Source organism: Eschscholzia californica, unplaced genomic scaffold (genome assembly GCF_041429995.1).
Source record: "Eschscholzia californica isolate CP2 unplaced genomic scaffold, dmEscCali1.0.p SCAF_2, whole genome shotgun sequence".
Taxonomy (NCBI): Eukaryota; Viridiplantae; Streptophyta; class Magnoliopsida; order Ranunculales; family Papaveraceae; genus Eschscholzia; species Eschscholzia californica.
The window spans coordinates 20,550,935-20,573,297 of record NW_028238309.1 but is presented as its reverse complement, the minus strand read 5'-3'; the positions used below and the strand labels follow the sequence as shown (position 1 = coordinate 20,573,297).

At 36.9% G+C, this 22,363-nt stretch overlaps 3 protein-coding genes and 1 pseudogene across 3 annotated transcripts; 2 read left to right on the top strand and 2 right to left on the bottom strand.

Moving 5' to 3' along the window:
* The first annotated feature begins 331 nt into the window (after positions 1-331).
* On the top strand, positions 332-1,165 carry LOC147556811 (replication protein A 70 kDa DNA-binding subunit E pseudogene; annotated as a pseudogene).
* Positions 1,166-8,896: 7,731 nt separating this feature from the next.
* Positions 8,897-12,774, bottom strand: LOC147556810 (uncharacterized). Its single transcript, XM_086657767.1, has 7 exons — positions 12,686-12,774; positions 11,988-12,110; positions 11,812-11,899; positions 11,549-11,639; positions 9,791-9,875; positions 9,509-9,665; positions 8,897-9,316 (listed from the first exon to the last, which is right to left on the bottom strand). The coding sequence occupies exons 2-7, from the start codon at positions 12,027-12,029 to the stop codon at positions 9,201-9,203; spliced, it is 579 nt and encodes a 192-aa protein (XP_086513893.1). The 5' UTR covers positions 12,030-12,110; positions 12,686-12,774; the 3' UTR covers positions 8,897-9,200.
* A 6,692-nt stretch (positions 12,775-19,466) lies between these two features.
* LOC147556809 (uncharacterized) lies at positions 19,467-19,889 on the bottom strand. The gene has a single exon (XM_086658706.1). It carries the CDS (start codon positions 19,887-19,889, stop codon positions 19,467-19,469), a length of 423 nt encoding a protein of 140 aa, XP_086514832.1.
* Positions 19,890-20,536: 647 nt separating this feature from the next.
* On the top strand, positions 20,537-22,012 carry LOC147556808 (uncharacterized). The gene is made up of 3 exons (XM_086657766.1): positions 20,537-21,443; positions 21,577-21,678; positions 21,763-22,012. Exons 1-3 carry the CDS (start codon positions 20,730-20,732, stop codon positions 21,910-21,912), a joined length of 966 nt encoding a protein of 321 aa, XP_086513892.1. The 5' UTR covers positions 20,537-20,729; the 3' UTR covers positions 21,913-22,012.
* Positions 22,013-22,363: the final 351 nt, after the last annotated feature.

Here is a 22,363-nt window from a genome sequence, read left to right as displayed (position 1 = left end):
TATGACTGATTCTCTTTTCCATCATGCACGTTATAGATAATCTACATATAAATATGTTGGGTGAATAATGTTAGATGAATTATTACTATTCATTTCGAATGTTCTTCCCTTTCCATTTAGTATTCTGGACGAACAAAAACTATAGACTTCGTTCCCCATATGTGTTACTGTTAAGTAGTTTTTGTTCATACAGTCTATTTATGACCTACACCATCTAATGACAACGATTAAAGGAGTTCATGCTTCTTTCATAGATTGAACCCACTATGGCCTAGAGGGTTGTTACCCTGTTAAGATTTTATAATTAATCATAGTCAATGTTATGTGGACAATGAAGAGGAAATATGTTTCGGATCATAACCAACAGTTGGATTCTGTTAAGAAAGAAGCTGTTTCAAAACAGTTACAGATCAAAGACTTGAGTCCTTACTTGAAAAGGTGGACAGTGAAAGTTAGAGTGACGACAAAAGGTCCGCTCAGAACCTACGCAAATGCTCGGGGATCAGGAAAATTATTTTCGTTCGATGTGCTTGATTCCGAATGTGGGGAACTACATGTTATGTGTTTTAATGACGTGGCTGATAAGTTCTGCACTGATATAGAAGTTGACAACGTGTATTTGATATCTAACGGGATGTCAAAACCCGCTTTGAAGACTTTCAATCACCTTCTAAACGAGTACGAGTTACACCTAGAAAACTACTCGAGGGTTCAACAGTGTTCAGAGGATGATGCATGTATACCTAAACATCATTTCAAGTTCATTCCCATTGGTGAGATTGAAACTCTGCCACCTAATTCATTTGTTGATATAATTGGGGTCGTTTCATCCATAAATGCGACTAAACCTATAGAGAAGAAAGATGGTATTCGGACGAAAAAAAGGTTTGTATGGTTAAAGGATAAGTCTCGTATTACTGTAGAAGTTACTCTTTGGGGTAAATCCTACGAGAAGGAAGGCCAGCAGATCAATCAAATGGTTGATTCTGGAGTGTTTCCTGTTTTGTCCGTGAAGGCGGGAAGAATTTGCGATTTCAATGGAAAATCAGTAGGAATGGTCCCATCAACTCAGTTGTTTCTGGACCCAAAACTACCAGAAGCCCGCGAATTACAAAACTGGATTTGCCACGATCGGAAGCAATACCACATCAGTCTCAGTATCTAAGTATTTCTCGGGAACATTGAATTCACGTCGCACCCATATATCCCAAATTAAAGACGATCAACTTGGAACCTCAAATAAACCCGACTTTATCACTGTTATTGCCACAATTTCATCCGTAAAAATAGAAAACTTTGCTTATAATGCTTGCCCCCTGATGGACGGAGCCCGCCAGTGCAACAAGAAGGTAATTATGGACGACGACTGCCAGTGGCATTGCCCCAAGTCAACTGCATTTTACCTACCCGCATTCATTCACAAAAGTTGTTCAACTTCCCTAAGATATGATCAATGATTATTAACTCTTATAGTCTTCTTCTGTTTCTTTTAATAGGTTGTTCGATGATGATAGCTACTTCAATACTCTCAGAAATCCAAGCCATAACATCTCAAAATCCTTAACTTTCAGAGCTATGGAGTCCAGTTTTAATGGTGATGCCACAGGAAAACCAACTAAAATTGGAAACTCCAAAGACAAAGTACTTTATATCTTTATGTAATCCTGTTAGTGATCTCATTTTGGTTTTCACTAAAACATTATATGACTCAGTAACACCCTTTTCTTTTACCCGTTAAATTGTGTTTCAAGAGTAACTGGAGGAGGATGAGTAAGAATGCAGTTTGGTGTTTGCGATTTGATGTGTTTGCAGCAATGTCTGAAATAATTTGTTTTTTTGTCTTCTCTTCTTATTTTCCTGGTGATGTTCCTTCCTAATAGTTTTCCTTCACTACAATTGTTCGTTTTCTTGAAAGTTACAAAATATTCTTGCACGTGGTAAAACAATCGTAATCAATTATAAGTGTTTAGTAAATTCCAATATTTCAAAATTCTCAAACATTGGGTTTGCTTCACATAATTATGATAACAATGTGTCTATTAATCCAAAATATAGGTCTTTTGATAATAGGAGGTAAACAACTATACATCGTGTATAATGCTTAAGGAAACCGCCCGTGCCGGAGGCCGGGTTAATACCTAGTTATATATAATTTATAATAAATTCTAAAACATCGTATAAGTACACATAAATTATGTATTATTTATTTACCATTACGCGTACTTTTCACACAAAACAGTAGCCTTGTTAAGTTACCAAACTACTCAAAACCTTCAAATGTTGTCAAAATTTAACCAACATTATACATAATTTACGGAACTGTACATGTAGTTTATAATACAATATATGTTTTTTTTAATGTATGTGTATTTATGTGTGTAGATTCGATATAACAGATGGAGTTTCAAACAGAATCATCAAATCAAAGTAAGTCAACGAAACTAAAACCTGATGGCTCGGATAAAATATTCACTGAAGTTGGTCAGTTGTTTCCTGATGGTGCAAAAATATTTGGATATGCTCTTCGACAATATAGTGTCATTGTTGTTTGTCCTGCTCAAGACTACAAATGGAGAGTACATGGATGAACACCATTTTTGAACCAGAGAAGATTTTGTACGTTTTTTTTATAACAGAATGTAAACGGTGTGTAATGTAAAAGAAATTATGTGTAATTTATTGAACAAGACCCACATACATTTTATAAATTACGTTGTATACATGACAAATGATGGTTTCCTTGTCATAAATAATACATAATTTACGTATTTGTTTCATAATTTGTATTCGATGTGTATTTATGTGTGAGTAAAAACGAAACCAAATGCTGCTTTAAGGTTCCCAGAAAAATATACTATTTCTAAATCTGAAAGTTAAGTGAGAGAAAGTGATATATATATGTTTTGTATATTAACCCCAAGTCACGCTAAATTAATCCCGGAAAATATACTCTTTCCAAATCTGAAAGTTAAGTGGGAGAAAATTGATTTGAATCGAAAAAAATTTACATAGTAAGATAGGAAAAATTGATTTGGTTTCCAAATCTGTAAAGAAGAGAGAGAAAATTGATTTGGAAATATCCGTGGTGATGGCGTTTTGTTTTGGTTAGGATTTTGGTTTCTGATTGATTCGGATAAGAGGAAAGAGAAATTTGATTTCCAAATCTGTTTAGAGGAGAGAGAAATTATGATTTGTTTCAATCTATTTTTTGCTAATAAATCCCTCAAATCACGCCCAAATCTATCTTTCCAAAACGCGCGAAATTTGAGCGTGGGACATTGACGGTTCTGTGTTTAGAAAGTGAGGGTTTTTATGTCCATAAGGTAAAAGGACTAAATATCCATATTTTGGGAAGATTGGACCATAAACCTTTTTTGAGCATTATTTTGGTCTATACCCATGGACCCTATCTTTTGACTATGTAGTGGAAATAATAGATAGATATTATTTAGTTTTCTAGTTTAGTTAGGAGAAACTAAGAAACCCTAAACCTTAATTTACTATATAAATAAGAGATGAGTTCTAGTAATTTAAGCATTCAATTACTGTTCAATTACAGTTACGAATTAGCACAATTGTGAGGAATAAAGTATGTAGCTGTTGTGGTTTTCTTCGAGGATGTAGGTCGTGAATATCCGGTTGAACCTCGTTAAATATGGTGTCTTTACTTTATGTTCATATGCACAATTATAACATAATCGTCATTTAATAAAGTTCATCACTATAAGTGTAAGAGAATTATCAATCCATGTGTGGTTAGACAACTTCAAATTTGTGATATGGCAGGAACTAGACCGAATCAAAATTATAAACAACAAGTGGTAGCAGCGGATGGACATGAAAATGTCTCATTGGATGAGAGAGATTGAGGAAGAAATTGCATCCATTAGGCAAGGGTGTTACTTCTTGGGGAACGAGATAGTACAACAATCTACAGTATTATTTGGCTCACCAAAGAAGAAATAATGGTTTTATTTTCAGTATGAACTTAAAAGATTATTGTGGCCTAACGAAGGCGCTTATACATTTAATTGGTTGTTTAGGACATGTTTGCTTGTATTGAGAAAATAACTCCATCTGTCATTATTACATACCAAGATAGACTTATGCAAAATGCTATTGTAGACGTATTCCCTAACACAAGAGGCAAATACATTTAATTCCCATTTAATGAAGAAAGTACCTCAGAAACTAAAAAACTACAAAAGCTTTGACGAGATGTGTTGTACTCCTAATGAGATTGTAAAGTTCTTGGTGCGGAAGAGTTTGACCAAAGGTGGAAATGAATGATACAAAAGTATGAAACATGGATCGTTTTGGTGTTATGTTGCTACTTAGTTATACGATACATGGATTGTTTTGGTATTACTTGTTTTTTTCGTTACGTTTCTAGGTGATTATATCTTATGTTCTTATATAAAACAGGGATATTCACGAGACTGCAATATAGGTCTGCAGTTCGTAACTGAATGCAATCCATTCTCTCTCTTGGTTGATGGTTGAGAAGTGCGGATAAAATTGTGACTCTTTACAGAAAAGCCTAAAATTAGCCCAATAATCTAACAACTGGATTCTCACATTATAATCTGACGGCTCGTATAAATTCTGTTATATTGGTCGGCCTTTATACTCGGGCTTGTAGCTCGGGGTATAAGCTTTTTTAAGAGAAGCCTAAGCCATCACAATCTGACAGGTTGAACAGTAGTTTCCTTTACAGGCTTCAAGCAATTCGTTTGCCCATCGGATTCAAGCATTCCAGGTCGTTCTTTTGGGTTCCAACACTCAATTCCCACCCTTAAATGGTGAGGAACAAAATTCACAAGTCCGTGGCATCTTCCCTACTACTAGTTTTTTTTTTTTTTGAAAAATCTACTACGATCTACGTTACTCGTTACAGGACAGATAGATCATGAAGATGTGATAAGCACAATACCTGCTTTAAGTTCCACTATTACATTATTTACACTTTTAATAACCCAAATTCAATAGACCATGGATTCCGTCCTCCGTGGCAATCGAACTTGGGACGTTCAGGTTTTGGAATTTATGTCAACACTTTCAACCACTTCAGCAAGCAAGTGTTGACTACTACTAGTTCCTTAAATTAATAGTCTAACGTAAAAAGTAATAACTGCAAGATGCCCCAGGTTTACCCATATGTGATTAAGGTTCTAAACCTGAAAAACTTGCCCTTTAGAGCATAAAGAATATATAAAAGAAATGGTACAAGAATATATTCTCACAAAAAGGTGGATATGTTTTGGAATAAGAAAGTGCATAAAAACAATCGGATATCTTTGCTTTGGATTCCCTCCATAAAAAATCCATAAGTTAATCATTTTAGTGATGTAATTACGACTACCGTGTTTGCCCCAGACACCGGCCAACCAGGCCTACCCTTTCTTTTCTTTGCACTCATTTCCCATAGTTTAATAGAGGACCAAAATTTTTACCACCAAAGATCATGTAATTTGATCGAACCCCGCCCAATGTTGTAGACAACTATACGTGTTACCATCCAACTAAAGAGGGCTTAACAACTCCTTTACTACTCATTTAATGGTAATGTAATTTTGACAGAGTTTGTTTCATTGGTCAACAAACACTTGGCCCCAAAAGAAAAATCCATTTAAAACCCACCGATCAATTGATCAATATTCTAAAACTTTTTCCATCACTAAAAGTTAGAAAAAATTGCAACTTTAGACATTCATCTTAGACGAACTTTTAAAAATGATAAGAAAAGAAAGCACAATTATAGACTTTAATAGTGATCAAAAGACAGTGATAAGAAGCATTCATTCTTACTTTACAGCAGAAACCACACTCCCAATCTTTCCAGAAAAGAAAAAAGAAAACAGCAGAGGAAACCATCTAAGAAACATCTTAGTGTAGTATAATTGAAACTGAAAGAAGCTTATAAAGTCTGAAACAAAATCATTATAACAGCTTTTGTGTCAATCAAGAGATCTTACACAGTAATTCATTCTTTTTCATTTAAAAGCTTATTGAGATTGTAGTTTAGATGGGTCAATCTAAGATCTTGATTTCATCTTTAATGAGAAGATGGGTGTTCTTTGTTCAACTAGTTGGAATTACGATGACGATCTTGTTCACCGAAGTTATATCAGAAGATAAGAATGGATTATCTGAAACAGGCTTGTTATGTATAAGTGAATGTTCATCTTGTCCTGTTATATGTTCACCGCCACCACCACCACAATCAATATCATCAGTAGTATGCCCACCACCACCACAGAATTCTTATAGTTATCAAACACCACCACCACCGGCGAAACAACAACACCCTTACGGAGCTTTGCCACCACCACCACCAGGCGGACCTCGTGGTTACTCTTCCTATCCTTATTATTACTTCTATACTAACAAGGCATCTTCTCTTAACTTTTCTACTTCAATTTCTGTCTTACTTGTTCTACTATTATCCTCTCATGTGTTATTGTGTCTTTGGTGGTGATTTGTTTTCTTTCTACATCTTGGTCTAAAGTAGGAGAAGAACAAATTGTAACTGTAAAAATGGAAAAGTATCGAAATCTTCTTGTTATTTTGTTTTATGATATCCTTTGGTTTAATTCTTTACTTGTTCTTTTAATTCCTTCCCTGTCTTTCCGATTTGAAATCTAATACGTAAGTCCTAAACGTCAAGGAGATCATCCAGATTAACTTAAACTGGTCATGCTAAAGAAAACCAAAAACCTTTTCTAACTCTCATTGCCAAATTAACCATAAAGCTGCAACCATAAGTCTTCCTCAAAATAAGAGCAGAAAATTATTTTCTGCACGGCCTATTCTACGTGGCTAATAGGACAACCAGCAATTTGTCTTTTCACGCTTCGGAAGGGTATGAAAAGACAAAATTGTTCCTTGTCCTATTCAAGACCGTCTTCAAACTAACAACAAAGATAGCAGGAAACTCTACAGTCTCCGTCGATCTCACCTTGCAGGGAAGTCAATCTCTTAAATTATACTTCTGGTTTTGACTATTTGAGATATATTAGATATTTTCAAGATTTTAATCCTATCGTTGACTATACTATGCATGCTTACTTAATCTTTATTAGTTAACTTTTTCTTTCACTTGATTTACTGCCTTCCTGTAATCTCATCCTTATTATGTGATTTCACTTCATCAAATCTGAGACAAACCATAGATAGAGTAAAGAACGGTGAATATTATGGTAGGAGGTCAAGTGTCTGTATTTTTACATCCCAATCTCAATTTTCTCTGTCAACTAGTAATGTTTACCCTTTATGCCTATTTCGGTTATCGTTCTTTTCATCTTTATAAAGCGCTATCATCCGTAGGCCTAGTTCCATTCAATTTGATCAACTATCCGTTTCAGTCTCACACCTCTTTAACTAGAATCAGTTTAGGAACATTAATCGACCAGTTACTAGCTACTTTTGCCTCTCGATCAGAACCGTCATTCAAAGCGTTCATCTTAACTTACCCTTCGACCCTAGAGGACACTATATTTCGGATATTAGTTTCGACCTTTGTCGCTCACTTTTTGTTTCTTATCTCTTTTTGTCGATTATTTTTGCCTTTGGTTATCGTATAAATCTAACTTTTTATTCAAATTCCTTAACATTTTCACTTCCACCCTTATAGCAATTCGTTTGCGATCATTTGTTGGCTTAGTTCGGTATTTATACTCATGCTACGACATTCCCAATTACCAAGTGTCCAATTCGTTTCTTTTCATTAGGACTCGAACGAGTATGGTTTCTTTGTTTAGAGAATACAAATAGGATAACTCAGAATCATTTTTTGGTTCCTTCTTGCAGACATCCTCGTTTCTTTTTGGAACTTTGGATGTCTGTTTAGTCCATCTTCAGTGTTACGGGATGCTAGGTACAAGTTTCATCTCTCATTCAACCAGGCAAACTCGTAAGATTAAATTGCATACCATTTTCAAGATGAGTTGTCGGACTTGCAAGCTACAGAATGAAGAATGTTTTATGGATCGAAGATATATCATGCAATTCCTTGTTTCTGTAGTTTTGATTTCTAGATTTTGTATTGTAAACTGTTTTGAAGTTTAATGCATTTACATTTCAACAACAAAGAAAAAGTCCAAACTTTTTTTTTTCTCTCTTTTGCCCATTTTACAAATCTCATATTTATTGTTAACTAGTTTTACTTAAAATAATTTAGGTGAAAATAAGGAATCAACCCAAAAAGTACTCTAACGTGAAAAAATATCAGATTCCGAAGGTAGTCAGGTTTAGGTGTGAAAAACTACATCTCAGGGGCCAAAACATAAATTACCTAATTCTGTATCAGCGCATGTAGGTTATGTGAGACAGTCACATCATGAAAGATGCACATGGGTCTGCGTCAACAGTATATGTGTTCGATACATTGATATTTGTGGTGTCTATAATAAATTTGTGCATAAGCGTCAGATTCTGAAAAACATAAAGTAAAAAACGTCAATCACATTTCTATACGTAAACAACTAGATTATGTACAGTATAAAAAGATTATGTACAGTATAAAATGCATAATGATGTATGCAAAAACAGCGCAATGCATCTAACGTTATGTGATATACAAATGCGAAACATGTTACACCCAATGGAGTTAATGTTAGGTACAATGGGATATATGCATGAAAGCAGATAATTTTTACTGATGTGATTAGCTATTTTAACAATTGAGGAATTCAGAGCAAGTATCAGAGAAGGAACTCTCCAGCATATTTCAAACAGCGAATAGGCCTGCCTTTCACCAACAAGGTCATGTGGTTAGCTATATAACGAAGTTGAGCTAAGCATAGTGACAATCCACTAAATTTAACGGTCAAGTTCCCATCGGCTGACCGTACATGTTGTTTCTTTGATTAAGATGATATTGATATTAGAGACACGGTTTAGAAGTCGAACATGATTATAACAATGAATACGCAGTTGACGAGTAAATTTCAAGCAATAAAAGGTCAGTACATTATACTGTCAGTAATCAGTTGCTTCGGCAACCACTGAGCTTGGTTGGAACATTACTCTACAGGGAATCAATTCTAAACCACTCTCAGCTTTGGCAGATCAGGTACCGAGAACAGTTGCACAACATAAATAGAGCTCATTAAGTCCTAAACATCTATAACCCGTGACTTTACAAGAAAGACAAAGAAGCAAAAACCAGAAGGTGATTTCTGCCTCTTTCTTCTCAGACTTCACTGCTTACCTAGTGAATCCACAAGTTGTCTGTGGATTATATCTTTAACAGTATCCCTGTTATCCGAGTTGAGCGTGAATATGGTCGCCCCTGGATGATTCCTCAACCTCGCAACTACAAAAGATTAACACATACAACAAATACAAATCAAATAAAGGCGTAATGTTATGTGACAGAATTTTTTTTTCAAATAATAAGAACAGAACAAGATACATTATATCGAAGATAGGTAATCAAATTTTTTCAATGAAGCAAGTAGACGGATGAAGCAATTGGGCTGCAAATCATTTAACAAAGAATAACTACCTCCAGGTATGTCACGGCCAAACTTTGGGATGGGAATTGATGCCAGTAGAGGAATTTTCGAATCAAGAACTTTTAGAACAGCAGGAAAGAATGATGAACTAAATAACTCCATTTTACCAACTTCATCAATGATAAACAGATCGGTGTCTTCTTTTACCTAATATCAGGAAATGAAAGACACCTCAGCAATTAAGCACTAAGAAGATTTCTTAATCATACATATATCAACATTACTGACAATTAAGTTAGTGATTGGAATAATATTTTGAACACTATTCCTACCTGCAACTCAGGCAATGCCAGTGATTCAAATGAGGCGATATCTACTTTATACCTCCCAACACTAGGCCATCGTAGAGACTCTGAGCTGCCATTGTTGAACATGTTTTAGCTAGAGAAGAAGAAATTTTTTTTTTTTTAAATCCAGCACAACAGATAATTGTTAGAGCCCATTGGGCCTAGCTCTCCTTAGAAAACCGGCTTGCAAAGAAAAGATTGCCCAAGGCTAATTTTTTTCTTTTTTGAGGGAAAACGCCGTATATTAACCGAGTGGTAAGAAAGAACTAAAAAGATACAAGAAATAAGAAAAGCACAGATGTGTTTAAAGAGATATTCTCCTAAGAGTTTTAACAACCTATGTGAAGAGATATCTTCAAAGTGTCTTGTAGGCATTCCCTAGAGATGAATGATGGCCTTTATTAAACATTAACTCTGTGACTAGGGCACTATCTCTCGGAAGCCACGGATGTCTCTTTCAAACCACATACGTCACCAAATAGCAAAAGGAGTAATTTCGGAAAAATGGCCTTGCATAGAATCTGATTTTTCAAAATTCCAGAAAGTGAAATAGGATTCGAATGGATCGGGTGAAGGACCAATAAAGCAAGATATGAGGGGCACTTTCTTCTTCTTTCTGCCTAATAGACATCTATTTGGGAGGTGAAAGCCTTTTGACTTAGCATGTGCAAGGTGGGGGCTGAGTCCAAGGTGGGGGCTGAGTCCAAGGTGGGGGCTGAGTCCCAGGTTGCAACCTAAAGTAAAAAAAAGAAACTTTGGTCAGGATCTTCATCGATCATAACTTTTCAATCGGGCACATTCCACTATCTTGGTTTGTGATTGGTTGAGAGTAGATTGTGTAGTGACTTTACTGTGAAGTCTCGATCTTACTTTGGAATCCATATAATCTTGTCTTCTGTCTGAGTTAAGTTTGGTGGATCCCCAAGTTGCCAATTTCAATTATCTTTGACTCTATTGTGGAGCTTCTTATGCCGATGACCCATGCCTTTTCCCAACCTTTCTCCCCTTCAATGAAGTCTCATATACTCATTTACTTTTTCTTGGAGAGTATCCCTTCAAAATCCAATCCCCTCATCTTTCCAAAAACGAGTTGAGTTACCATTGTAAACCTTCAATTTTGTTGCTCTTGAAGATTGTCTTGGTGGATGAAGCATGCTTATCCAACTGTCTACATCATAAGAAAGAGAGTTTTAATAATTTTCCTCCAAATACTTCTTTTCTCCTCACCAATATCTACGGTTCTACACACACATTCGCCAAGAAGAGATAGATTTATGTTCTTCAGTCTTCTAATACAAAGACCTCTTACCACGACATTTGCGATCCAAGCCGATCCAATGCATATTATTTTTAGAACTACAACCAGCCCAAAGGATATGAGTCAAATGACACAATCTTCTCAATTTCCGTCATCACGGAACTAGGAGGAATCAAATACCATAAGTGCAATTATTATTTAGATAATCAAAACTAGACGCCCTCCGTCAGAAAGCAATTTATTCATCCAATTTGCAAGCATCTTTTCCATTTTCTCAAGAATTAGGTCCCAAATTGCAGCATTTTTAGCCTTTCAGCCTTGGTCCATGACTTATCTACTTCGCAAATTCTAATGTTCAAGTGATGTTGGATAAGGTTAATACTTGTATATTTCGATTAATGGTAGAATTTTAGAGAGAGAGAGAGTTGCTGATTTACCTGGAAACAGTGGTAGAATTTTAGAGAGAGAGAGAGTTGCTGATTTACCTGGAAACAGTTGTAGAAGCAAGAGGTCCTCTTCTACCATCTAAAGTGACAACTTCAAACCCTACCCTTTCCATTCCTTGTCTAATCTCACCTATTAGGATTACATAATAATTTAACAACATATAATAAAAAAAATATACAGGTTTCAGTAGAAACTAAGGTTTCTAAGATCATTAATTAGGGAATTATTAGCTCAATCACTCAATAGAAGAACACAAACTCATTGAAACAATAGTAAGAGGATAAAAGGGGAGGTAAATTACGAGTGTAGAAACCCTGAACCTTCAAGTTAGGGTTTGAAGTTCTGAGACTTTCTAGTACCCTCATCACCAATGTTGTTTTTCCTATGCCCTGTAATAAGAATGTTGAATCTCCCCAATTCTTAATTTGAGTTATCTAGAAAGTGAAAAGGAAAAGGAGAAAATTTCTGAAGATTTACCGGAGGGCCTGAAACTAGAAAGCATTTCCCGGGAGCAGCCATTTTCTCTCTCTAATTCTTTCTCTAATTGTTCTGTTAGAAGCATACGTCGGACATGTGTAAAATCATTCGATTTGTTGAACACTGCTTTTTTTTTTTTGATGAAGAGAAATAGCATTAAAAAAAAGCGTCAATTACAGCCCCTCTGAACATCTAAAATAAAAGACGAAACATCATTCCAAATTTTCTTGTGGCCATTCATACGACCCCATTTAGCTAAAGCATCAGTCTGTCTATTACACGATCTAGACACATAAGAGAACATGATTCCTGCAAACTTTTCCTTAATTTCTTTAATCTGTAGAATTATTGGTTGCGATTGCCAGTGAAGTCCTCCGCTATTACTGTTAAGATTGTGGATCAGTGCTTGATTATCGCTTTCTATGTGCACGTGGGAGATTTGTAGTTGGCTCGCCCATAAGAGTCCATATAAAATCGCCTGGCTTTCACATTCTTCTACATTTTGTCCACGTACTGCATCAGCTGCTGCTATTATAAAGTCTGCTTCAGCATCTCGAATGATACACCCTATCCCAGCCGGTTCATTAAGATTAGTGAAGGAGGCGTCTACGTTGATCTTTAAGTAAGGTGTCGTTGGGGGCATCCATGCTTGACCCTTTGTTGTTCCTCGTCCTTTTTTTTTGATGAAAGTTGAACACTGCTTCCTGAATGTCCTCTGTTGGGGTGTCAACGGGTTCGGGTATATCACTAGAATGGTAACCTATAAATGGCAACCGCTTTGGTGAAACAAGAACTTTTCGGAGTGCGAAGACGGTCGCAAACTGACTGATTTTAATTGACTAATTTATTTTCTAATTGGTATAGGCAGAGAGGGAACTACAACTAGGCTGAAGGGGGTCGTGGCCCCCCTCGATCTTGCCGTAACGACCTCCACTATAATCTATTATAGCCATGATTCACAAGAATTACCTATTAATACATATAATACTCAATGAATAACACCAACTGTTAGTCGCTTCTTGGTAGAATTTCATGGTTATAACTCAAGTGACCTGTGTTTGACCCACATGATAGCGTATTTTTTTGTTTTATGTGTTTTAAGACTTCTCTGGGTGTGTTTCGAAAGGATATACGATCTATTTTCTCTTATATTTAAACCAAGGTTATCAATTAGTCTATATTGGCCCCCCTTGATCTTCTATCCTGATTCCGTCCCTGTTATAGGGAAATAACTTTGCGTGAAACTTTTTAATTTTTTTTTGTTTCTCCCAATCCCGTCACCATTTTTTCTCCCCTCCGCTAATGGTCGTCGGTAAATGACCATTGTCGACAACCTTTTTTTCTCTTTGGAATCATTCTTCTCCTTTGTCCACCACCATTATTTGTCTTTTATACTGTTACTTAGATTAAAAGTCTGGGAACTAATGTTAGAGTAGGTTTGAACCCTAGTACCATATAGTCCTAATATCAGTGAATGGTTGGGGGTTAATGTCTAAAAAACCTAAATATTTTATGAAGGGTATTTTCTTCATAAGTCAAGCATGTGGTTGGCATGTGAACCACTTGATACTTAACGGAAAAAACGAAAATGGGGTCAGGCCAGACATATTTTCATTTTGGCGATGTAGTCCTAATATCGCTAAATAACCAGGGGTTAATGTCTAAATAACCCTTGTTTCAATATTGGAGAATGACGTTGCAGAAAATTCGAAAAAGATTTAGATCTATGTCCAAAACTTACAAATCAAAACACTCACAAGAATAACAAAATACTAAAACTTTATTGATAAAAAAAATTAATTAAACGACCACTGAATCTCCTTTATATAGCAATAAAGTTTCCTACACCTAATCAAATTCGAATTAACAACTTCTAAATAAATAAATTGCACAATCACTAGAAATAGAAAAATCGACGCTTTGGGGAAATAAGAATATCTTCCGAGTACAAAATTTTAAAAGAAAATTTTGAATGTTGACAATTTTTTGAGGTGCAAAATGTTAAAGGGAAACAAAATATCTTCTTTTACTCTTACCGCCATCTTTGGCCACCACCACCAACACCGACCACCACCTCTTATTCCGGCGACCACCCCACCATTTTTCTCTTCTTTGTTTCTTATCTTATCTCCTTCCAATAAAACCAAAACTTCCATTTATCCTTCTTCTCTCCATACTCTTCCCTCTCCTTTTGTTAGTTGTTTGGGTAATCAAATCTGCAGTTTCGACCTCTTTTTATTGGGATTGGACTATCAAACCTAATATCAATTGTTTCAACTCCATAAAGCTAAAAACGCAGAAGAAAAGATTCAAGAACCCAACATTTCATTAAACTTGTTAACAATTTCAACTTCATATTATCCTAACCGTAAGATACTTAAAACACTACTACAAAGATTATAGCTAGAAGATTTTATAGAAACTGTAATCTACCCATCAAAACATAGATGAAATCTGATTAAAAAACAACCTATTTCAAGAAACTATCTAAGATGAATTCTTCAAGGATTTGAATATCTTTGGGCATAATAGTAACACTCTTAGTATGACTAACACAGAGATTAGTATCTTCAAATAAAATTACCAAGTAAGCTTCAACGGCTTGTGGAAGAGCAACAACCGCACTACTTTGAAATCTCAAATCTGTTTTGAAATCTTGAGCGGTTTCACGAACTAGACGTTGAAATGGAAGCTTTCTGATCAACAACTCAGTACTCTTTTGGTACTTCTTGATCTCACGGAGAGCGACGATTCGTGGCCTGAATGTATGAGGTTTTTTCCCGTCTCTGATAGCCGAGGCTGACTTACGCTTAACTTTTGCTGCTAATTGCTTTGTTGGGTTCCCCAATCCCTTATGAACTGGTTGGGGACCCCCTTGGTCGAAAAAACTAAAAATAGAAGAAGAAGAAGGGAGAGAAAGAGGGAGGAGAAGAGGGAGAGAAAGAGAGATCAAAGAAGAAAGGAAGAGAGAGAGAGAGAGAGAGAGAGAGAGAGAAAGTCTCCTCTTTAATCTTGAACATTACGATGATAGCAGTAAAACGTCGTATGACCATTTCTTCCACATATCTGACAAGATTCTTGTGGAAGAGCGTGAGATGGTGAACCAAGAACTGGACAGACGTTGATTATTGTTGTCGTTCCGATTCCAACCTGTGAAGAGGGACTTTCCTCTTTACTGTTAGTATAAAGCAGTGAGAAAAAGAGATAGAGATGACCGAGAGAGAGATAGTGATCGAGAGGGAAAGAGAGATTTGAATTTGAGTATATTCAAGTTGTGATTTTATGTGAGATAGTTACAAGTATATATAGAGTTTACAAGGTTGAATAAGTAAGTAAATCCTAACTAAAATCTAACTAAATCTTAACTATACATGAGTGATCTTGGACCTAGTCATGGTGGACTCGGTTGGCCGAGTATGGAGAATTTGTGGGTCCCTAATACTCCCCCTCAAGTTGTAGCGGGGATGGAAACGACGCCCAACTTGTCGATTATCTTCTAAAACGGTTCTGCACCCAAGGGTTTGGTGAAGATGTCTGCTAGTTACTCAGTTGTTGGTGTAAATTGAGTTGCGATGACATTTCATTTTTTTCGCGAACGAAATGGCAGTCAATTTCAATGTGCTTTGTTCTTTCGTGAAAAACGGGATTATCTTCAATGTGAAGTGCCGCCTTATTATCACAATGAACCGTCATTGGAGAAGAGTGATTAATGCCCATATCTTGAAGCAAGTATTTAAGCCACTGTAATTCACACGTGACAGTGGCAAGAGTACGGTATTCAACTTCAGCTGATGATTTTGCAACCGTTGGTTGTTTCTTGGATTTCCAGGATAAAGGGCTGGAACCAAGCATTGTAAAATAGCCGGTTGTGGATCATCTAGTAGTAGGACAACCAGCTTAGTCAGAATCACAATAACTAGTGATGTGAAGAGAACTAGAGGCAGATAAGAAGATACCTTCATCATAGGAACCTTATAAATAACGAAGAACGCGAGGAGCTGCGTCAAGATGAACTTGACTCGGATTTTTTGCATGAATTGACTTAGATTTTTGACCGAGTAGGTGATATCCGAACAAGTAACCGTTAGATATAATAAACGGCCAATTAAGCGACGGTAGACCGTTTGATCAGATAAAAGATCATCATTAGACGGACTAAGATGTGATTTTTGTTCCATTGGGAAAACTGATGGTTTAGAGGCTATTAAGCCAGAATCCTTGAGAATATCAAGGGTATATTTTCTTTGACATGAGAAAATTCCTTTGGAAGAACGAGATACTTCAATACCGAGAAAATATTGAAGTCTTCCGAGATCTTTAAGGAAGAATGTCCGATCAAGAAAGGTTTTAAGTTTGGAAATGGAAACATTGTCATTACCAGTTATGATTATGTCATCAACATAAACAAGAACAAAAATGGAAGTAGAACCTGAAATAAAGGTGAAAAGAGAATAGTCGGATTTAGATTGAGAGAAACCTTTAGAAAGTAAGACCGAAGAAAATTTGGCGAATCATTGGCGAGAGGCCTGTTTGAGACCATAAAGGGATTTATTTAGACGACAGACATCGGACTCCCCCTTACTTGAAAAACCGGGAGGTAATTTCATAAAAATTTCTTCATTAAGATCGCCTTGTAAGAAGGCGTTTTTACATTTAGTTGATGTAAAGACCAATTCTTAACAGCTATAGAAAGGAGGACACGGACTGTTACTAATTTTGCAACAAGAGCAAAAGTGTCATGGTAATCCAAACCTTCAATTTGGGTATAGCCTTAGGCGACGAGACGGGTTTTATGGCGTTCTACAGTGCCGTCTGATTTGAATTTGACTTTGTAGACCTATTTACATCCAATGGGTCGTTTGCCTGGAGGTAATGGTACTATAGACCATGTGTTATTTGATTCGAGAGCCGAGATTTCTTTGGGCATAGCCTGGCGCCAATGTGGATATTTCATTGCTTGATTATAAGTTGTAGGCTCCGAAGTAGGAACTAACTGAGGATAAAAACGCTTGATGAGAGGCAGAGAAAGCGTTGATAGATGAGTATTGTTCGATAGGATATGGTAAATCCGAAGATGATGAACAAATGTAATCGTTTAGATGAGGTGGTGGTCGGCGAGAACGAGTTGGCCGACATGGCTGTTGACCGATGCTAGTTTGGGTGTCAACAAAATGTTGAGGAGTGTCATGAGGATTTGAACTCGGGCCCAGCGAAGTGGAACTGGAAAGGGAGTGCTCGGAGACATCCGAGTGGAAAGATTCTAAAGGCACCGCAGGAGAAATAGGTGCAACAGGATTATTCAAGAGAGAATCAGTAGGATTGGATGCAGTAGGAACCGTTCGGACAGAAGATTGTTATCAAGAGATGATGAACGAGTGGGAACAGCGGAAGTAGGTGGTAAACGAGGGTAATTAAAAGTTCCATTGTCCGATATAGTGATAAAAGGTGGAGAGATTTGAGAAGAACCAGAATTGGTCATCGGAAACACATTCTCATGGAATGTTATATCTCGAGAAATAAATATCCGACGAGTTTTGATATCATATACTCGATAACCTTTTTGGTCGTGGGGGTATCCAATAAATATACCCGGAGAAGATCGTGGGTCCATTTTAGTTCGAGGCAAAGTAGAACGGGCAAAACATAAACACCCAAAAACTCTTAAATGATGTTAATGTGGCGGTGAACCATGTAATATCTCATGGGGCGAGAGTCCATTTAAAGTAGGAGTGGGTAACTTATTGATAAGGTAGACTGCTGTTAAAACGCATTCACCCCAAAATGATATCGGTAAATGGGATTGAATTCGAAGGGGACGCGCCACTTCAAGTATGTGACGATGTTTACGTTCCACAACGCCATTTTGTTGTGGAGTATAAACACAACTCTTTTTATGAATGACACCATGAAGATGGAAAAAGTTTTGCAATTCATGGTTGAGAAATTCAGAACCATTGTCAGAACGGACAGCCTGAATGTGAGAAAGGACTCGAGTGTCATTTCCATAATGTAAATTGAAATTTTGGAACCAAATTGAGTTGATACGTAATGAAATAAATGAATAATGTATTTGGTTGTGTCCGATTTACAATGTAATAAAGAAAGCCAAGTATATCGTGAAAAATCATCAACGATGGTAAGGAAATATTGAGAGCCATTTAATGAGGGAACCGAAAAAGGTCCCCATATGTCAATGTGAATTAATTCAAACGGGCGAATAGTAGTAGAAGAACTAATGGGAAAAGGAAGGCAAGTTTGTTTGGATTGCGGACAAACAAGACATGGAGCTTTATTCTCATTATTCAAAATAATATGTTTCGTACAAGGAAACTTAGAGACAAAATATTTAAATCTAGAAAGAGAAGGGTGGCCTAGACGCCAGTGCCATACATCAAATAATTTATTAGAAGCACAATTATTAACTAATAATGAAGAAAATAAAATTCTAGGATCCAGTCGAAGAAAGTAGAGGCCATCAAATGGATCACCAAGTCCAATCGTCTCCTTCGTTACTCGGTCTTAAAAGACACAAGAGTCAGAATTAAAGAAGACGGTGCAATAAAGAGATTTTGAAACTTCGGAAACCGAAATCAAATTAAATTGAAATTGAGGAATGTGGAGAACATTTGTTAAATAAAAATGATCGGAAAATTTAATAGATCCAATATGTAATACTTGGACACGCGTCTATTTGGGCAAACGAATGAAGTAATTTGGTGGAGCCGATATATAGGTTGAAAACCTAGAGATAGATAAACAAATATTTTTTGCTTCCCCGGAGTCAATGACCCACGGGTTTGAGTAAAAGGAAGTACCTGTTAGGTTTATAGTTGGTTCGCATACGTCTGACCAGTAGCGGTTGGTCCATGAGACGAGGTACCTCCAGCAGCTCGCTGTTGGGCCAGGAGAGATAGGAGCGACTGATACTGCTCGGGTGTGAGAGAGGTTGCTAGCGGCACCGGTTGAAGGCTCTGGTCGGTGTCAACAGAGGTAGCAACGGGCCCCGAGTGATGTTGTGGTATGTTCTTCGGTCCATTTCGAGAAGGATACCCATGAAGTTGATAACAGTTTGCTGTAGAGTGCCCATGTGTTTGACAATGATCACAATAGGGTCTTGGTCGTTTGTTCCTTTGTTTGTCAAAGCGAGAACCCGATTGATTATGCGAGTATCCAACAGCAAGAGCGGCTGCGTCGGCGCTGACAATCGGTGAAGCAATGATGTGTTGTTGTACTTCCTCTAGCTTTACAAGAGAATGGATACGTAAGATTGAGGGGAATGGATCCATCAACAATATCTGACTCCGGATTGCCGAAAAACGATCATGGAGTCCTTGAAGGAACTCCATGAAGTTCTTGATTAGAACGATCTAAAATGGATTTTCCGTGTCCACATATACACGGTTCAATAGCTAATAGTGAATGTAATTCATCTTGCAAAGATTTGAGATGTGTGAAGTATGATGACACATCCGAACCATCTTATTTGAGAGATGAGATTGCCCTTTTTAGTTTATAGAATTTAGGGGCATTAGTTTGAAAGAACCGATCGTGGAGCTTACGCCAAATATCGACAGCACTCTCATCATATAAGATGGAGGAACGAATATCAGTTGCGACAGAATTCATGATCCAACTAGCAACGAGATCATTGCAACGTTCCCATGAATGTATTTCATTGGGAGATGAGGATTTTGGAATCGAACCATCTACAAAACTCAACTTATCCTTTGCTCGAAGTGCCATTTTCATGGCACGAGCCCACGATGAATAGTTATCTCCAGACGAAGGTGGAGTAATGAGCACAGTTGTGGGGGAATCGGAATGATGGACATCAAAGCCATTAGTGTTTTGAGCAGAAACATTGATTGTAGTTTCAGAAGATTGATCACCAGGATTAGCCATTGATTAAAAAAAATTTTGCTTGCTGTTATACCATGTGAAGAGGGACTTTCCTCTTTACTGTTAGTATAAAACAGTGAGAAAACAGTGAGAAAGAGAGATAGAGATGACCGAGAGAGAGATAGTGATCGAGAGGGAAAGAGAGATTTGAATTTGAGTATATTCAAGTTGTGATTTTATTTGAGATAGAAGTATATGTAGAGTTTACAAGGTTGAATAAGTAAGTAAATCCTAACTAAATCTTAACTATACATGAGTGATCTTGGACCTAGTCATGGTGGACTCGGTTGGCCGAGTATGGAGAATTTGTGGGTCCCTAATACAACCCCCTCAGCTTCGACCACAACCTCGATATTCGGACCTTCCAGCATGCCCTCCTCGACCAGTTGATGAGTTATTTTTGGCCAAGAGAGCAGTGGACTGGTAGATTGGTGTTTGCTGCTGAAGAAGACGCATTTCATAAAAGAGGTAGAAGCTGAGAGAAAGAGGGAAGATTATGACGTGACTAAGGCGAGCAACATAGGACTATAGCTAAGCAAAAGTTATTACAGTAGATGATCAGACAGTTACTACAAAAGAGTTCTCACTTTGGGGGGTTTGAAATACAATGAATGGAGCAATATATTAAGGGCAAAAGGCAAAGTTGTTTTGGTTGCCCCTCTAAATGGAAGAAAAACTATGGGCAATCACATAATGGTAATTTAACTTGACCCGTTCCCCTCCCAAAATCCTCTTTAAAAACTTGAATATCCCTCTCTTATCAGAGTCTCCTCTTTAGGTTTAAGTTTGACAATCTTTCAAGAATATATTGGAGACGGGGGAAATTTTAGAGAGAGAGAAGAGATGCAGATGCAGATGCAGATGATGATGAGTAATAAAGAGAAAAATCAAGAAGAAGAAGAGGGTGGTAATGGTTTGATTATTAAACCCACATTGCTCCGGCTCGGGAGCAACAATTCCACCATCACTGATTCTAGTAGTGTCGATGATCATGACAATGAAGACGACCAAGAAGAAGAAATGGGGGAACATGTCATGTTCACTGATTCTTGCCCTAAATGTGGATCAAAGAAACGAAGATGTGTCACCCCTGCCTTTAAACCTAGGAAAAAACCCATCTTTATCAACAACACCAAAGACGATCAAGATCAATTCTTCCATGAAAATTCCAGAACCAGGTCAATTCCTCTCATGGATTCCGACCCATTCTTGTTCCATCAGCAGATTCCCCCTCCCAACTCTTCTTCTCCTCCTCCTTATTGTCTCATTAACCCGCCTCCCACTTCAACCCCACCACCACCACCACCACCACCACAACCATCTGTATATCTTTCTTCTTCCCCCATTGATAATTACTCTGTAAAACTAACACCACCACGATTTGACCCATGTAATTGTTTCATCCGATCACATACAATCAAGAAACTGGACAGTGAAGGAAGAGATCAAACAACAATCTTTACAAATTCAAAAACCCTTGGTGGTAATAGTCCAACATTTCATAATCATGAGGTTAATTTAGATTCCAAAGCAGCAGGAGACAGGCGTACAGAATCGGTAAGGAAATTCATAATCTTCTGTGGGTTAATTGATTTGTTTAAAGATCTTAATTACCATGTCATAACAAAGAAGATGATGATGATGATGATGATTAATTTTCTCTCTTTTTCAATTATTAATAATGGGGTAGAACAAGAGACTGATAAGGATAAAGGAGGGTCTGAAAGTGGTCAATACTCTGTTGGAGGACATTATAGAGGAAGATAGACAACAAGTTGATGAAATTAAGAAGGTATTCATTCATCTTTTACTATTAATTAATTTGATTCTTATTCCGTTTTCGAGTTAATTTGATTCGACGACACAACTGGTGCAGGAGAAGGAAACCCATGAATATTACTATGAAACTCTTCCGGAAGAAAATGTCATCAGTTTAGAAAGAGATGATGAAGATACCCTCAGAGTTCGTTTCATTTGTTACTGTGGGAATCGTTACCAAATCTTCTTGGATGCTGCCATTATTTGATCATTCTTTCTGTATATAGCTTATTGATTGTTATGTTTTGTGTGATAATTGGGTGATTAATTAAACAACAATGGAATAAGATAATTTTGTTAATCATACATAATATGATGAATCACAATATCTTTGGGCATATCAAGTTTATGTTGCCAAGAAAAAGAGTTTATGTTGGATATAAGAAAGTAGCCAGAGGCCACATCCATATTTCTTTTACTGAGTTATGGTATGTTGCACACAGGCATGGGAAAATCCAATCCTTGTGAGAAAGGATATTTCCGTTTTGGCCCCCTAAAGATGGTCAACATCTAATTTGACTCTCTTTTTCATTAGTTCGTCAGTTAATTGTTCGTCAACTTTAACATGAGACTTTGGTTTTCTTTTAACTTCTTTGTTCCCGATCACTTTTTCTATCAGAAAATTGTCATCGGCCGATTAATCGCCAGTGTCCATTAAC

Coding starts and splice junctions, on each gene's coding strand:
- LOC147556810 (XM_086657767.1), bottom strand. CDS start 12,029: ATGGCTGCTCCCGGGAAATGCTTTCTAGTTTCAGGCCCTCCG. Junction 11,900..11,987: donor TTCTAGTTTCAGGCCCTCCG/GTAAATCTTCAG, acceptor TTCTTATTACAG/GGCATAGGAAAAACAACATT. Junction 9,317..9,508: donor TGGCCGTGACATACCTGGAG/GTAGTTATTCTT, acceptor AATCTTTTGTAG/TTGCGAGGTTGAGGAATCAT.
- LOC147556809 (XM_086658706.1), bottom strand. CDS start 19,889: ATGGCTAATCCTGGTGATCAATCTTCTGAAACTACAATCAATGTTTCT.
- LOC147556808 (XM_086657766.1), top strand. CDS start 20,730: ATGCAGATGCAGATGCAGATGATGATGAGTAATAAAGAGAAAAATCAA. Junction 21,444..21,576: donor GAGACAGGCGTACAGAATCG/GTAAGGAAATTC, acceptor ATAATGGGGTAG/AACAAGAGACTGATAAGGAT. Junction 21,679..21,762: donor AAGTTGATGAAATTAAGAAG/GTATTCATTCAT, acceptor CAACTGGTGCAG/GAGAAGGAAACCCATGAATA.